The sequence below is a fragment of the Gobio gobio genome (assembly GCF_949357685.1).
Source record: "Gobio gobio genome assembly, chromosome: 21".
Lineage (NCBI taxonomy): Eukaryota > Metazoa > Chordata > Actinopteri > Cypriniformes > Gobionidae > Gobio > Gobio gobio.
In genome coordinates, this window is record NC_137117.1 from 28,803,813 (window position 1) to 28,822,281 (window position 18,469).

General features: G+C 36.7%; 2 protein-coding genes across 3 annotated transcripts; one reads left to right on the forward strand and one right to left on the reverse strand.

Annotated features, from left to right (window-relative positions):
- The first annotated feature begins 1,182 nt into the window (after window positions 1–1,182).
- pm20d1.2 (peptidase M20 domain containing 1, tandem duplicate 2) lies at window positions 1,183–7,484 on the forward strand. 2 transcript variants are annotated; one of them, XM_079803553.1, is made up of 14 exons: window positions 1,183–1,477; window positions 1,665–1,751; window positions 2,682–2,917; window positions 3,014–3,100; window positions 3,178–3,311; window positions 3,400–3,519; window positions 3,684–3,759; window positions 3,843–3,904; window positions 4,616–4,694; window positions 4,773–4,844; window positions 5,257–5,422; window positions 5,519–5,618; window positions 6,052–6,184; window positions 6,875–7,466. In XM_079803553.1, the coding sequence occupies exons 1-13, from the start codon at window positions 1,258–1,260 to the stop codon at window positions 6,179–6,181; spliced, it is 1,569 nt and encodes a 522-aa protein (XP_079659679.1). In that variant the 5' UTR covers window positions 1,183–1,257; the 3' UTR covers window positions 6,182–6,184; window positions 6,875–7,466. The 2 variants fall into 2 exon arrangements, with proteins under 2 accessions (XP_079659679.1, XP_079659678.1); XM_079803552.1 differs by having other exon boundaries at window positions 6,052–7,484.
- A 611-nt stretch (window positions 7,485–8,095) lies between these two features.
- On the reverse strand, window positions 8,096–14,992 carry LOC307117323 (acidic mammalian chitinase-like). The gene is made up of 11 exons (XM_079802116.1): window positions 14,703–14,992; window positions 14,593–14,619; window positions 14,197–14,401; window positions 14,011–14,067; window positions 13,764–13,929; window positions 10,444–10,568; window positions 10,180–10,303; window positions 9,854–10,036; window positions 9,646–9,762; window positions 9,391–9,523; window positions 8,096–8,591 (listed from the first exon to the last, which is right to left on the reverse strand). The coding sequence occupies exons 1-11, from the start codon at window positions 14,728–14,730 to the stop codon at window positions 8,344–8,346; spliced, it is 1,413 nt and encodes a 470-aa protein (XP_079658242.1). The 5' UTR covers window positions 14,731–14,992; the 3' UTR covers window positions 8,096–8,343.
- Between the last annotated feature and the right edge of the window lie 3,477 nt (window positions 14,993–18,469).

The window sequence follows — 18,469 nt, forward strand, 5'->3', positions numbered from 1 at the left end:
CAGGCCATCAGCTAGGATTGCAGTTTGCACACACAACCTCTGATTGTCTACACAGATTATGATCCTATTCACTGAATAGAATATCTTAGGTTTCAGGTTATTGCATTTTTATGTAATATTTCACACGTAGTCTTCTGTAGATCAGAGTTTGTATTTTTGACTTTGCTCTCTTACACTGTCAATGATTAATATTTAAACTTTACATGAAAAGGATTAGTATTCAGATGTTTATGGAGCTGGCTGAGAGGATATAGTTGCCCTAAACAGAACTACTGTAGACTCCTGCAAAGTCATCAAGATACAGAAAGTAGATAAAGATAACTCCTCCAGAAGGACCTTTTGACACAGACTTTATGTAGTTTATAACCTATTTTATGTATTTTACCTTTGTTTCATTGCTCTCATTTGTGCCAAAATCTAGTCAATATTTTCCCTGGTTGCGTCGAAAGTAACCTTGAAAGAAAGTAGAGATCTAAAAAGAACGATAAGATTATAAATAACTCTGAACTCTCGTTACTGCATATTTAACAGACAGTAGTAGCATATGCAGTGCAACTGCTTCATATTATATAAGAATTACATAAGAATAATGAGTCTAAACTATGCCTCATATTAAGTCAAGCCTTTTAGAAAGAACACACAAATCTCATGCACAAGCACAAGTCATTCATTTACTTCCCTATTGTTTTCCCAATTTTCTGTCTCCTATTGCCTATAATCTTGTATCACCTGCCATTTATAATTTTGCCTTGATGATTATTATTCTTTGTAAATAGTCACATTGGCCACATTACTGAATGTTTTCTAAACCAATGAAGAACAATTATGTAAATGGCCTCACCAGTGTTGTTATTGTTGACTAAACTATTTTTTATTGATTGAAACAAAGCTGAAATAAAATATAAATATTAGGTGAAAAACTTTAACTTAACATTAAATGGAAATTATAAACCTTAGCAACGAACTGAAATAAAACAAGTTTAAGTTAAAGCATTACAATCACTAAAACTGCAATGAAAATAGATTAAAGCCTTAAGAAATATATAATTAAAAAACACAAAATTACTAAAACTGAAACTATAAAAATAAAACAGACAGAGGTGAAAAAACTGGAGTGTGCTGAAAGTCTCCATGGCTCGTCTTTACCACGCGTTTTAATCCACAGCAACAGAGGGCGCTCGTGCTGCGTCATCGGTGAGGTTTTAGATAAACATGAACCCTGGTTATGGAATGACTGTCTTTCGTACTTCCTGAACCATGACAGGCCATAGCACTCATTGGAAATTATTTAAGATTTTTAAAGTGCTGCTGTTTAGTGTCATATTTTCGATTACAGTTTTGCTCCTTGTAGCCACAGTTAGGACGTTTACATTTGATGTGGACGCGGGGCTTCTGCTTGGTAAATGGGAAAATACAACAACAATTTCTCTTCATTTAAGTCCACAACAGAGGAAGAACCTGCTGGCAAATTTCAAAGGTAACAAACAAGGTAGAAATACTGAGTCCGTCTCTAAGTGACGAGCAGCTTGACACCGAAACTCGACACGTGACGTGAATAGATTTATCAGGAAGACATTTAAATACTGTTAAAAGAGACGAAGGGTGTGCTGTAGATATTACAATTGTAATTGTAATGCTCTGTTTCAAATGTCTTGTTTTCATAGAGGCCATACAGATTCCCACTGTGTCGTTTACGGAGACAAATGTGAACACTAGCGCGCTGCACGAGTTTGACGGGCTGCTGAGGAAGGGTGAGAGACACCATGCGTTACACAACAGCAACAAACTGTGTTGTCAACACAAGATTACTGAAACCTTCTGCTAATTGGTGTCCCATTATCTTTTTTAAGCAATTAGAACATAACCTTTACAAAAAGGTAAAGCTTTACAAACTATCATGTGGCAGAAAATAACACACAACAAAGCCTATCTGTACTAAATAGTTTAGATTACACAACATATTTTAATTATTAACTTATTTTAATGATAAAACCCCCCCCACACACATTTTGAATTCAGTCCTGTTACACTGAGTCTGTTACCAATTTCCCCCTTTACAAATAGTAAATCATTTCATAGAATTTGTTTGTGGCACACAGGAAGTGATATCATGTGGACACTTTCTGCCCCCCATATTCTAAATTTTTACACACATTTTAGATTTCACAGATGTTGTGAGAAAAATAATCAAATAGATTTTTTCCCCTGAAATTGATGGGGAAAATAAGTTTACTAAAACATTTATTAGACCATTTAACCTAGAATTTAACCATATAACCTAGCATTAATATGTAATCATTTTTATTTTATATACTTTTATATATATAATTTAATATTTTACATTATATATAATATAATAAAATATAACTGACATAATCATTTAATTGTTGTGCTTCAATGTTTATAGCTTGAAAACAATATAATCACACAATTTGGCCTTTAAAACATGTCCTACATTTTGGTAAAAGGATAACAAAAATTCCAAACCTCATATAAAATGAATAAAAATACAAAGTCTTTTTTTTTTTTTTTAAACAAGCCTTTTCTGAAGGTTAAGCACTTAATTTCACTGACATTTTGTTAATAATATTGTAATCACTATTTGTTAACTGTATTTATGGCTACTTTTAGGTTTTGTACCGAGTGAAACTAAAGGACTGTTAATACTGTTTCTTTCTCAGTCTTCCCAAAGGTCTTCTCATCCAGCCTGGTCAAACATGAGGTGGTGGGAAACTACAGCCACCTGTTCACGGTACCAGGGAGAGAGCCTGACCTGGAGCCGTACATGCTGCTGGCTCACATTGATGTAGTTCCGGCCGATGAGGCGGATGGGTGGGACGTCCCTCCTTTCTCTGCTCAAGAGCTCAATGGCTTCATTTATGGACGAGGAACCATCGACAACAAACAGTCTGTGATGGTACAGTGAATCAGCACTGCATCGTTCTTCATTGAAACAATTGCACATCTGTTCACTCCAACCTGATAATAACTGTAATGATGTGTGCTCTTGAAGGGGATCCTTCAGGCGCTGGAATACCTGTTGGAACGAGGTTACACCCCTCGGAGAAGCTTCTACATTGGTTTGGGTCACGATGAGGAGGTCAGTCTCAAGTGAATTGACTTGTAGTCATTTATGATGCTTATTTTAATGCACTTATTTATACGGTTCTTTGTCAGGTGAATGGCTTACATGGCGCAGTCAATATCGTGAAGCTCCTGAAGAGTAGAGGGGTGAAGCTTCAGTATGTTTTAGATGAAGGCCTGGCAGTACTGGACGGTGTCATAAGTGGCCTGGATGGACCTGCTGCCCTGTGAGACGGTTATTTTGAGCAACTCTACTAGCAGAGTCATTTAATTATTGAATTAGTCTGTAATATTTGCCCTTTGTGTGTTTTGTAGAATAGGCATCAGTGAGAAGGGTCAGGCCACAGTAAAGCTGAGTGTCAGCAGAGCTCCAGGACATTCATCAATGCCGCCCAGAGAGAGCAGCATTGGCATCTTGGCTTCAGCTGTCAAAAGGCAAGTGGAAACCCCTAAAACAAATCAAGATGGATCCTTTTTCTTCTTATTAAATGTTTTGTTTAGTAATGTATTTATTGCGATCAAGTTATTCTCAAAACTACTGCATGACAGCAGTATTAAACTGAGCTAAAGAATTTATTTTCGGTAATATCTTTTCCCAGGTTGGAGGAAAACCCGATGCCCAGACTGTTTGGTTATGGTCCTGAGCTTGGCACATTTGAACATCTGGCACATAAGGTAAAAGTGTTCAAGTAGAGGATTTTACATGTTACACATGGACTTGCTTTTCAACAAACCATTTGTCTTATTTTATTTTGTAGTTTGGCTTGCCTCTCCGATTCATCATGTCTAATTTGTGGCTCTTCTCTCCACTGCTCAGCAGGTAGTTCATATTGGTTGTCTTAATGCTCACTACAGTAACTACCCAGCAAGCAATAGCCGTCATTTCACTGCCTCGGTTAACTGTAGACCCGATATAGTCCGGTTACGAGTAACCCACTTCTAGCCAAAATAACTTGTGAGATGAATGATATGTGTTTACAAGGTGTTCATATTCTGGATGACTAGTCTATCCTTGGGCTATGGTTAGATGTCTATTAAATTTTCACTGACAGCCAAAATTTTGCCTTGTTTTAGCCTAGACGCCAGGGCTGTGTTTGGATGGCTATTAAACGTCTTTTAAATGCAAAATTGCTTGCTGGGTAATGTCATATCAAAGTATATTTCATACCAGATTTTTCCTGCACTGAAAATAGTTTGAAGCACCGAATTAATTTAACCTATTATGCTTTTTTACAACTTTCTTTAGTGTGCAATGCTGCTGTTTGCACATTAAAAAGGTCTGCAGTTACAAAGCACAAGGTCACTCTGAGGGAGTTATTCTCTACATCCGTAAACACCTTTTCTGAACTCCCTGAAACTCCAAATTCAGCGTTGCCATGACATATATTTAACATATGATTTATAACGTATTGACAATTAATTGCGTCCTACACTAACACTGTAAATAAACATCTAAGTAACCTTGTAAATACACAGGAAAACCTCTGTCATAGTAATTTAATAATAATATCCGTGTCCCTTTCATATGCAGGGTGTTGGAGAGAAAACCTGACACAAATGCCTTTGTGAGGACCACAACTGCCGTCACAATGTTTAACTCGGGTGTAAAGGTGGGCGCTTTTTTGGTAAATTCACTAAATCTTAGCATGATTGAAGATTATTTCTGATCATTTCTCTTTCTCTAACAGATTAACATAATCCCGTCATATGCTGAAGCTTTTGTCAATTTCCGTATCCACTCAGCCCAAACATTGCTGGAGGTGAGGTCACGCTGTAGCCACAGAAATGGCTCATTCAGCCAGCCCTGAAACCTAGAGTTCTGATAGCTCAGCTATTAACTTTTGCTCTTCACCTTCTCAACCAGTTTCACATGAATCCCAATGAATAAACAACGAACTAGTAGGATAGTTCACCCAAAAATGACAAGTATGTTTGACTGAAAAACTGTATGACTTTCTTTCTTTAATGGAATGCAAAATAAGATGTGTTTTCCATACAATGAAGTGCTGTTTGACCCCATTGTTTTTCAAAATATCTGTGGGTTTGGAATGATGTGAAGGTGAGTAAATGACAGAACTTACATTTTTGGGTGAACTATCCCTTTAAATCAAACTCTGACTGCTATGTTTAGAATCATTGTTTGGTCACATCCCCTTTTATGTCTTCTTTTAGGTTGTGGATTTGGTCAAGTCAACCATATCAGATGAGCGTGTGAAGGTAGAGCTGGTCAATGGATTCGACCCACTGCCCATCAGCTCCTATGATGAGCAGGCTTTTGGGTTCCAGATCATAAAGAAAACAGTGCAAATCATGTTTCCGCAGCTCACAGTGGCCCCTGGTAAGTGAAGTGATGCAGTTCTGCTTAAGTGGCCCTTACGCACATCATTGTCGCGTGAAGAGCCACTTTTAGCCGCTCTACGATTCCCTCTCACAGGGATCTGTGTTGGCAACACTGACAGCCGGCACTACAAGGACATCACCCGAGACATATATCGCTTTGCACCATCGTGGTTCAAACCAGGTGATCCTCAGAGGTAAGACACTGGAGAATGGCTCTTTGTACTAATGTAGTGGAGCATCCAGCATCCAGAGTACGTTTACATGACAGCAACGTTCACATGAATCAGCGAAAATGACTAAAAAGGCCAGTAGTTGGCGATGTTAGAATTTGGCATATGTAAATAATGTGTCTCTGCTGGTCGTAGTAGCAGTGCAGTAAATCTACACTTTGCTGGAGAAGCGTTAATAAACGTAGTATTTTGAGGTACACAAACACAGTCCTGTAGTCTGACGCTGTTTTGGTTGTCAAGTACTCGCCCATGCCAACTGAACATGTAATATGCATGCGCAGGACATTACCGTTTTCACAAATTTGCATTTTGTCGTTTACACTGAGACGATAACGGTATCATTTTCAAATACGTGCGCTCACGATTTTCTATAATTAAACATTCATGTTCCTCTTAGGTTCCATGGTGTGAACGAGAGAATCTCCATTAAGAACTATGAAGAGATCGTGCTGTTCTACTTCCAGCTCATCCAGAATAACGACATCAGGAAGTTGCCGTCACCTCACAGTAGCCAGCATGAGCTGTAAACGGTGGGATGTTACTTACACTAATCTCAAGACACTGAGTGAAGTTTTACAAACTAAGCTCAGGGAGCTTTGTTTCAACAGATTGAAAATCTGACTAAAATATAAAAGACTTTAGGAAAACCACTAAAAAATTGAAGCTTGTGAAACATTTCAATCATAAAGATTCATTCTTGCATTCCTTACTGATGATTTAAAAACACATCACAAGTTTGCTGTTCGTCAGGTGTTGACAGCAGGGCATGGGCGTAATTTTAATAATTAATCCTGCCTTTAGTTTTACATTACATTCAGGCATTTGGCAGATGCTTTTATCCAAAGTGGCTTACAGTATTAAACTATAAATAATGTCATATTACATACATACTGTAGTAAGTAGTGATTTTGCCATTCCTAATGTCATGAGTAACATCTGACCAAATAATTATAATTTTGTGAACTGAATGCAAATATAAGCAACCCTGACAGAAACAAAAGCATTGCTAATAATTCCACGTCAACTGAGCTCCTTCACAGAAAGAGAATAAGCTAGCTATGTGAATGAATCGGACCAAATAGGCATTATGATGAATGGATCATTAATAAACGAGTAATTTATAAGATGAATAGAATTTTCCACAATTTTGAGTGTTGCTTTTTGTGTTTGAAAGTGTTACTGGGTTCACATAGTTTATATGTGTGACTTTATATTGTCAGACATGCTGCTTTGGTGATTTGGACCAACTTTCTGAGAGATTCAGCACCCAGAGCTCTCCATATAGTTATTCTACTATTCTTAATATTGTTTGCATTTTTGGCGATTTTATTGAAGGTGTGGGTTAACACTGTGGTACATTTTGAAAAATTGCAGTATGGGCCAATAGATTATTATTTGATATTGTGTTAGGCTGAAGTGATTTATTATGACATCCTATGATTGATTATGTCTGGCTCCATAAACATTTGCCTCTGGATATCACAAAGCTGTAGCTCAACACAAAATTATTGATTTTGGTTGTTAGGATGTTACTTTGAATTCTTAGTTATTTTTTGCACTGAAATGGTCTAACTGAACATTACTGTAAATGTTTTACATTGATTATTTTTATGAAATTGATTTAATTTCATGAATGGTAAGGTTAAATTAATAAATATGTTTTTGTTTGTTAATATAAATGTAGATGTGTGTTCTTTCTTCTGTATTTTTTTTCTGAAAATGAACCATGTCGCAAGGTTACTGTAAGACTGAACACAAGAGCTCTCACATAAAACAGACACCATGCAACAAAACAATAAAATTGTTAATCTGAAGAAAAGATCACAAAGCAAGGACATAGAAATCCATTCGCCTAATCTTCTCTGATCACCCATCCTAAACTACCCTCTCCCATTTCCTTTCACCCTGGCTGAAAGTTCACAAAGAAAGTCTATATATATATATATATATATATATATATAATGATGTATCTTGCGCATCGATTGTTTTTTTCCCTTTCATGATTGGAATCGTTTTAAATGTCTCAGTGTGATTGGTAAAATGGTCTCAATTTCACTGCAGTCACTTATATTATTAGAAAGATTGAGAATTCTGTTCTGCTGTTAAAGTGCGACTCGGAGACTAAGGTCTCTGGTGATAATGTTTTTCTATCCATGACCAGGTGTGACCCTTGGGTCACGGGACAGTGGTGTGTGACATCGGGTCCCTAATGAACGAATAATTGAAAGTATGGGATACCTAGAATATTCAAATATCAAAATGAATACACAGTCTAAGAATAATTTGAAACTGGAGTCTAAATTGTAATCTAAGTGAACTTTACAGAAGCGCAAGTAAAAGACCTACACACAGAATACCTTCACCCACGCCGTTGGGTCAGTGGGTGGCTCTTAAATTACCAATGCAGACCCACTCTAATGTAAAATAAATGGACAATTAGAGCTATTTTAATCAGGATAGTTTTAATCAGACAAGTTAAAAAGGGAGTAGAGTCTAAGACCCAACAAAATATTTGACAAAAGTGGTATAATATCACTGGCTGTCTATGTTAAATTTGAAAACATTAACACAATACTTGAAGGTAAAGTGTGAAATTATTGCGCCACTAATGACCCTAAATAGTACTTTAAAAATACTGCAAAAATTCCATACATTTCCTTCTTAGAAGTGAAACAGTGATAACATGAGGTTAATTCCTAGGCCAATCACAGCACACACAGTTGGGATTGAAGACGGTCCCATCAGGGCATCTCTGAATAAAGGTCCTGTTATGAGAACACTGAATGAAGGTCATCGGGTCAGCTGGGTTTGCATATATTCCCCCAGTCGGTCTGCCTACACAGAAATCTGCTCCTGAAGGAGTAGTAGATGGAGCAGTCGATGCTGTTGTGGTCCCAGAGAGCACATGTGTTGTATTTGGAGGGAGATATGGAAACACTGGAGGAGGAAATTGGAATTTGATATTTTATCTCAAATTTTCCCAATTATTAATCTGGTTTATTACACGGCTCGCTGGAATACTTCATTCTGATTGGTCAATTGCGCCATCCAGCGGTCTGATATTTCCTAATATTTGGTATCCTCCATGACAACGCTTAAAGGGTACGGGTAACATTATGAACCAATTTCAACTCAAATCAATATTTCATATATTATTTGGGGAGTAGCCGTGCAATAAAAGGATAATATACAGTCAGTCGGATATTATTGCAAAATAAACCATGGCAGGGTGACACAGAACAGACTGTACATTATCTAATCTTTATATAATCATGAGATACAAAATAATAATTATGAGATAAAATGACAATTACGACAGTTGAAATTATGAAAAAAAGTAATTGTGACAAAGTCAAAAATTACTAGTTGAAGTATGACAAAGTCAAAGTTATGGCATAAGTATGAGATATTAAGTAATACCATATTAAAAAACAAAATTATGACGTCTTTGGGATCAAAAGTCTAAATTGAGACACTAAGTTGAAATGACAAAGTTTTCCTAATTATATTTCTAAATTATGACGCTTAAATTGTGTATGTATATAAAAATCATAAGTATGATTATCAATTTCCAACTTTTTCCCATTTATGTCATAATTTTTTTTATATTTCTCTCATAATTATAAATTAGTATCTCATAATTTTTACTTTTCATGTGATAATTATGATTTACCAAAGCATGTTTTATTTCTTATGTGGCAGGACTGGGCTTCTCTAAATATGAGATGTACTGTACCGATATTAAGAAGTGTACGGAGCTGCCCAATAAGAGGGTAGTTGCCCTGCCCACAGAACTGCCCTGCAAAGTCATCGAGATCCAGAGCCCAGACAAAAGCTCCTCCAAACTTGTTCTCCTTCAGGTAGTTCACCTGTAGCAGACCAGATCTAATTCTTATATAATAATATAGTATAATATAATAATAAATATTATATAATTAATATAGAACTGCATTAAATTGTATGTATTTTCCAACCTTCGTGACATATTCACCTTAGTCGTAAAGCTTTCCTTCGTATCAAATCCCACCCATATCTGTTCCTTGGTCGCATAAGGAACTTTCTGATCATCAATCCATTGCACGGTGGTTCCTTGAAGGAAAGTACAGATCTGATGGGAGATGATAAGTCCATAATTTTATTTTTCACAATTAAATATTGTGCTATAATGTAAGTGCATGAGTTTAGATTGAAGGTAAGACCTCATAATAGGACCAGAATCCGTTCTCGCCAGTGAAAGGTCCAGCTGAGCCAGGTCCACTAGCTGGAGCTCGAACTCCACTGGCTGCAGACGCCAGGCGAAACGTTCTTCCATATGCTGCAAACCCCATCCTCAGCTTCTCCACAGGAGCGCCCTGATCTCTCCAGTATTTCATCGCAAAATCCTGCATTGGCATGATGAATCAGTTATTTCCTGTTGCTTGTTTCCATCTGCTTGACTCAATGACTCATAGTATCATTCATAAATCATTTATATGTTATACATGATGTTATGTTTCAGAAGTTTAAGGACATAAGGCCTTTGTACTGTATTAAAGTAGATATTGTCTCCTGTGTCTCCAGAGCCACGGTACAGAGGACTGTTGTGCCCAGTGACAGTCTCCCATGAGCCATGGAAGTCATAGGTCATGACATTAATGAAGTCCAAATACCTGCATTACAAGAGGGAAATAGCAAGTTCATAGTCATCACCCATTTATACATTAAATATTACTAAATAATCATTTGATTGACATTAAGAGATTCTGTCCAAAGCATATTTCATTATTCAAAGTGAGCAAAAAACACATACGGGGCAATTTCTGCAATTTCATAAGCAGCATCAATGGTTCCTTTCCCAGCAGCCACTGCAGCGCTGAGCATTAGTCTGGGACGTCCAGTAGCGGCACTCTCTGCTGTATAAGCTTTCCAGAGTTCCTGTTAGTCACATATTTGCAGCGGATTAAGGCCTTTTTTAACTCGATGTCAATTATAATCCACATTGAAAATCTACACTTCAAAATATGATAAAAAACATTTTTCCAAGGTCACTAATCAAATGAGTACATTTGTGACATTGATTATATGACTTTGTACAGACGGTCAGATGTTCTGCTGAAGCTAAAGGTACTCTTTAGATCATCTCAAATCATTCTGGAGAATCTTACACAAATTTGTGGAGTTCATGAAGCTAAAACGCTGCTGTAATAAAAGCAAAAGAGGAATAAACCAAATACTTCCTAAAATTGTTAAATTCATGTTCCTAAGTTTCTGTTGTGCCGATATATATATTTTTTTATATAATTTATTTTTTATTTTTAGGTAATAAGGTCTCATTTGTTAAAGAATTTGTTCACTTTTAAATAAACTTTTGCTGATAATTTACTCACCCCCATGTCATCCAAGAGGTCCATGTCTTTCTTTCTGCAGTCGAAAAGAAATTAAGATTTTTGATGAAAATCAGACGAACGTGATCATCGCTGAGCTCAGCCATAACTTCCGCTAAGTGAGGTCAAAATACGAACGTGGTCATATATGTATGCGTAGATGCCTCATTAGTGCTTGCACGGATCAATAGAATGAGGAATCTACGATTGATATATCTATGACCACGCTCGTATTTTGACCTCACTTAGCGGAAGTTATGGCTGAGCTCAGAGATGATCACGTTCGTCTGATAAGAGGTAAAATAATAGCATAAATACTGCTCGGTTTCTCGCAGAAACTGATCGTTTCGCTAGATAAGACCCTTATTCATTGTCTGGTATCGTTTAAAGCCCTTTGAAGCTGCACTGAAACTGTCATTTGGACCTTGAACCGTTTGGAGCCCATTGAAGTCCATTATATGGAGAAAAATTCTGGAATGTTTTCATCGAAAATCTTAATTTCTTTTTGACTGCAGAAAGAAAGACAAGGACATCTTGGATGACATGGGGGTGAGTAAATGATCAGCAAAAGTTTATTTAAAAGTGAACTAATCCTTTAACATTAGTTAATGCATTAGAGCAAAACATAAAAAAAACATTTATTAAAGTTAGTTAATAAAATGTTTCTGTTCATGTTAGTTCACAGAGCATTAACTAATGCTAACATATACAACTTTTGATTTTAAAAACAAAGTAGTAAATGTTGAGATTAACATTAACGAAGATTGATAAATGCTGTAAATGTCAGGGTTCTGTCACTTCGGTCTAGTTTATTCATGGTTTTGTGACAGAGCCCTGACACTCCTGTATTGTTTGTCTTGTCTTGTGTGAGCGCGCAGCTTTGAGCATGCTCGAGCTGCGTGCTCTTCTGTCCTTGTGTTTTGTGTGCGGGCGTGGTGTTCGGATCCCAGCACTTCGGTCTAGTTTGGGTTTCAGTTTTGTGTTGGGATTCGGACATTCATGCTCCGCGTTTGTTTTGTATCGAGCGCACAGAATGAGCATTCGCTCGTTCTCGTGCGCTCTGTCTTGTCATGTGAGCGTGTGCTCTTCTGTCTGTGTTGTGTTCTGTGTAGCACACGGTTCATGTTTACATTGGCCGTGTGCTTTCTTGTTATGTTTTGTCTTATGTTGTGTAGCACGTGGTTGGTGTTTTTCACTGGCTGCGTGCTTTCATGTTGTCAAGTTTTGTGTGAACATGCAGCTGATGAGTTTTCATTAGCTGCATGTTCATGTCACGTTTGGTGTGAGCACATGTCTTGTCAAGTGTTTCTTTGTGCCATGTGCTCATGTCTATTGTCTAACCGCGCCCACCTTGTTTCCTGATTATTGGTTCGTTTGCCCCACCTGTCTTCCCTCGTTACCCTCTTTTGTTTGTTCCCTATTTAATCTCCCTGTGTTTGCAGTCCAGGGCGGAATCGTCGTCGAATGTTCCCTAATGTTTCCCCTGCTCCCGTCAAGTCAAGCCAAGCCTAGTCACGTCTGTTTTTCCCCCTTGGGGTAGTTTGTTTTGTCTTGTTTTTTTGTTATTATCATTAAAAGCCCATTATCCTCTGCATCTTTGAGTCCTCGCTCCTTTCCCTACAACAACCCTGACAGTAAAAGTATTTTTCATTCTTAGTTCATGTTAACTTATGTAGTTAACTAATGTTAACAAATAAAACCTTATTGTAAAGTGTTACCCATTTTTAAATAGAAAAGGTTTACTCTTAAAACTTTATCAAGATCACTTATGGGTAATTTGGATGCGGTGTAATACACACAAAAATAACGGACACAACAATTATACAAATAAATAAATACACACAATAAATACATAGAATACTCTTAAAATGTCCTTTAAGGTTGTTGTTGCATCTTCAACACTTCCCTTTGTTCTATAAGCAAACTGAAGAGGGTCTAAAAAGTTCTTTATTTTAGACAACACTTCCTCTGTTACTAGTTCCACAAAGCATTTGACTATAAGAGATGTTAATTCTATTGGCCTGAAGTAATTTAATGTCAGTTGCTTGTTCCACAGTTTAGATTGATATTACAAAACACTGGTTCCAATTGCTCAGCACAGACCTTAAGTAAGTACCCTCCAAATTCATAATACAGCGCTTAATCTTTATTACAGCTGATTCATCAAAAAAGTAATAAGCACAACCATACGCCATTTTAGACTCTATCCCTGAACCAAATTCAGTTGCACCAAAACCTGTTTAAGTAAAACCTGTTTAACTCCTCTGCCACTTGACTATTGGACACATATCCAGATAATTCAACTTTCTTGTTCCCACACCCATTCAGTTATGACCTTAATTCGCTTCCAAACCGAGCCTAAATTATTCCTACTCAATACTTTGTTTTATGTCATTCTGCAGTTCATCTGCATCTTTTAGCCAAACCACCTTCATGGAATGCCTTTCATTCATAAGTGCTTAGTAATAGCAGTATTATGCTCCGCTGACCCCACTGGAAGCTGAACGATAGACTTATATGCACCTCTAATCTAACCATAACAAAGGTCAATGCAAAATATAAGTATTTTAACCAGTGGACCTTTGGACATGCATTCATGCATGCAAGCTCATTCTTTCTGATTATTTATCATCCTTGTTCATTTTTACTCCAACATTCAACCATGTAATCAACTTGTTGTAAAGACCATAGAATGATTTTAAAAACCATTGTGTGAGAGAATGCAAATCAGTAAATAATGACGCACCTTACACAGCAGAGTGAATCTCTGCTTATCTTCTGGAGGACTTCCACGAGCACCGGGATACTCCCAGTCCAGATCTAGACCATCAAAGCCATGGGTCCTCAGAAATGTGATGGAGGACTGAATAAACGTCTGCCTGTTTTCTGATGTGGACACCATGATACTAAACCTACAGTCATGGCGGGAAATCCAATGAAGATGAAGCAGTTCTGTTCAACACGCATCCTTCAATAATCTTGTGTTCTCTTACCGAGCTGAGCCAAAGTTCCATCCTCCGACAGCCAAGAGAGTTTTCAAGTTGGGGTTTCTGTCAAGTCAAATATTTGTATCATTATTCACTGTACAAAAAAAAAATCACTGTTCAAAACATTACTCGACACATTCTATTCTATTAACAAATATATTCACAAACAAAACATCAGATGATAGTGCATACCTTTCCTTTAGTCCATTGAAAGATTTGTAGAGAGTTTCATCATTCCATTCATAGGTTGTCAATTCATTTGCCTGATTAATAATGGAAAAAGCATAAATTAAATGAGTGCACAGATGTGGGTCCACATTAGATGGCAGGTACTTGCCACCGTTAGGTCTGTACTGAGACCAGTTTGTGAAGTAGCATGCCAGTTGCGAAGCCAATCCTGAAAGATATAAACAAAATTAATATAATATTATATTATTCTACTATTAATAATAACATAATAACAGCACTAATATTAATTATTATTTCCACAACCCTACATAGGACAAGCTGTTTGGATAATGGATAAATTCTTATAAACAAGGCCTTTGAATATAATATTTAATAATGAAACCACAAAATAAAACTTACCAAAGTGGCACAATGCCAGAGTAAAACCTGCAAGGAGATACAAATGAAATGTTAACATAAGAGTTTAAATACTCTTAAAAAAGCATTCTGCAAGAGCAACAATCACTTACCAACTAGGAAAATGAATTTGTTCATCATAAAGTGATGGCTTTTTTGTTTAGTCAAGAAACTGTCTGCTATTGCTGAAATGCAGAAGTGTTAATTTATATGACTTCCTTTTACCCCCAACACACAACTGACTTCTACGTGATAACAATGATTAACCAAAAAACTGAATAACTGAATTTCCCCAAAACAGCAGCTCACTGTCATCTGTCCTGGATGTTGTCACACATCACTTGGCCAAGAATAACAGTAACTTCAACACATCCTGTTCGATGACCTGTTCTTCAGGCTCTATGAAGTGTGTCATCATTCCATTTGTATGTCACAAGATCAATTGCATGGCCAATGAATAATAAAAGTTCACCACACTTTAAACCCAGCCTACACATTTGTAGAGATTCAAAAACATAGTTTTTATTTTTTTATATTCTATGTTTTTTTTTTTGGATTCTAATACCCTGATTAGTGTAACAAAGTAAAACTGAACTTGCATTATTACATTTAATATAATGTAGTAAAACATACAACAGATTAATTTGTAAGTCACATTGCATAAAATCATCTGCTAAATGTACATTTACATATATACTGTATAAATGATAATGCTAAGCTTCAAGTTTCTAATAAAATTATATAAACTGGATTTGAAAGGAGTTTGAGATTAAGATCATTCACGTGAAACGTATTTATATATTTGTATTAAATAATGAATCAACATGTGCTGTGATACTTAATTTTAGAAAAATTGTTTTCTCTTAAAATAGATTTTTTTTAAAACATGATATACTGTATTTGCCTAATTTGTTGTACGTGTAAATAAAGTGCCCAATGTGCTGTGTTAATATATGAAGGACATTTCTGTATTGATTTTTCACAGGTGTTTTGACCACATTTTGAATTTTACATTGTAGGGTTAAAGGAAATGTCACAGATTTTATTATTATTATTTTTTACAATGTACTGATATTTAAGAAAAACTTCAGTCAGGATTCAGCCCCCATCAAAAACTGCACTCATTAAAATGACTTTTAGCTTCTGACCAAGGCTGCATCTCAATACTAGTTTTACTTGATCTTAGTGCTGCGTTTGACACATAGACTGTAAAAAAATATGGATGTAGTGTCCGTGACGTCACCCATAGGATTCTGAAGAGCAGTTTTGAAGCACAAAGTAGGGACGAGATGGCCGTTGCCATCTTGGCAGCGCGTCAAAGAGGCGGGACGTGGGTGGAGCTGAGGTGACGTGATGACTAACAGACAGCAGATAAACTCAAAGTGGCCACGCCCTTAATTATGCAAGACTTTAAGGCTGTATATAATGTAAACGAATGAGTTATTAAAAAATTCACCCCCTCACAGTTGTCATGAAGGGCAAAATTAGCCGTACAGACCAAAACCACAATTTGTACCAGGCTGTAAACATGTTTTTTTTTTCTGCTGTAAAGTTGGGCATTTTAACATGGGGCTCAATGAGATTCTGCTCCCTTCTGGAGCCTGACCCTAGTGGTCAGTCGATGAACTGCAGTTTAAGTCACTTCCGTATTGGCTTCAAGAGAAACTGCGGGAGGTTGCCGCTTGGTTCGACACTATAGATCATAACATACTCTTCGATCGATTGCAAAATTACACTGGTATTCAGGGATAGGCATTAAGGTGGTTTAGATCATACCTATTTGACGTTACCATTTTGTTTATTTAAACAGGGAATTATCCAAGTTAACGTCAGTAAATTATGGAGTGCCGCAAGGGTCTGTTTTAGGCCCTCTTAGGTAACATCATTAGAAAACATGGAATTAGTTTGCACTGTTACACTGTAAACCTAACGCTCAAAATAATGAATTGGTTTGAGTAGAGCCAACTCAAATCAAACAAATTAGTTCAATCAAATTAACTTTTGAGTATTTAGAACTTTCTTTTTCTTTTGAGTTGACAAAACTGACACATCTAAGTAATCTGAATTGTTTCATTGCTTTGAGTTTTATGAACTTTTAACTTTCTTTTAATTTAGACTAACTTAAATTAGAAATTAGAGACATCATTAGTCTTGAGTGTCATCCTGTTGGCACACAACTTGTAGGTCCTTAAAATAAGCTTTCATAAGCTGATAAAACAAAGATGATAAGGTCAAAAGTTGTCTTGCATTACCAAAACAAATGTACATGGTTACTTACCCATCCATATTGTTGTACTATTGAGCAGGGTCACAATTTTACATATCTCTGATGTGAGAACCACAATGCTCAAAGACAGGGTTAGTCTTGTGTTTATCTTTATGGCTCAATAAACCTGACAGGATAATCACAGCTGCCACTTTCATTTGCACTGTAGTTGAAACCTCCAAATGACAATGTTAAATTTTTAAATTGTTACCTTTAATTTAACGCATCATGTACTTACCTAATACCCATTATTTATCATATGTGCCTCTAACACGGTTAGAATTGTTCTCCAGAGATCAGATGAAGGATTGCGTAATAGATGTTAAAAGGGTTTTCTCTATTTTTTGGGGGAAAAGGGGAACAAGATCAAATACAAAACAAATGAGAAATAAAGAGTCATGAAACAGTATGTGGTAATATTTCACACCACTGATTGTGAACTATCTTCTGTTATTGCACAGTGTTCTGAATTATGATAAATGGTAGGCTAACAAAAAGGAAAGCACACAATGTTCTTTGTTTAGTAAATGAGACTGAATGAGTTCAGGGGAGACCGGGATGGTTGTACCAATTTTGACATTTCTTTCTGCATCTTGTAGTTATTTTAAGCCAGTGCGTTCAAAATGTGATTAAAACTCTTTACAAGTGTCAGCTATTAAATTACATAGCTGTTTTCTTTGCAGCACAAACTGAAAACGTGTGGCTTCGTTTCAAACACAGGGAGTGAAATGTTACAATTCACCCCCAAAGTCCGGGTAAGTTGCAACAGACCAAATGCTCATTTTACGTCCCTCAATTTGTTTGCATGGGGTGTCCACCATCCTGCTACAACCCCAACTACACACCTGAACCAGCTAATCAAGGTCTACTAGGCATACTAGACACTTTCAGGCAGGTGTGTTGAGGCAAATTGGGTCACTCTGCAGGACAGTGACCCTCTAGGACCGAGTTTAGACACCCCTGACCTAGGCATACTGAAATTTAAAAAGACAACAACAAAAAAAAGGTATAAATACAACTAAAGATTTACTTGGGGTATGCTGTACCATGCTTGTTGAGGTTACAACTAACCCAGAGTCACCTAACAGCTAACAGCCAAAACATTAGCACTAACAACTTGCATGAAAAATATCTACACAGACACACATTAAACATAATTTAACTTTGATGAGTTTAACTACAAAGCAGGAACTACCCTAAAAAAAAATAAAGGAAGTAAACAAAAAAAAAACATTCTTACATCATCAATTCGTTTTTCTAGTATAAAATGTGATCTGTCTGCCACGGGGCTCTACGTTTCTCACCTGTGGAAGGACTAAACAGAGCATGTGTGAAGTGAATGAGGTGATTTGTTACTGGTTCCTCATAGGAGAAATACTGCCCTAAATACTTGTGCTTGATAAATTCTCACGATTATCTGCTCTGGTATTTTAGACAACGTTATAATAATGAAACGCAATGCAGAACTTACATAGACTATGGATTATCAATGTTTGAGGACAGGTCTGAGGGCGGTGCCGTGCGTCGTGCGTGTCCATTGTGCTGAGGCTCTGCTAAGTTCACTCTGCCCTCTAGTGGAGAATTTCCACGACAGCCTCCCAATTCGGTCATTGT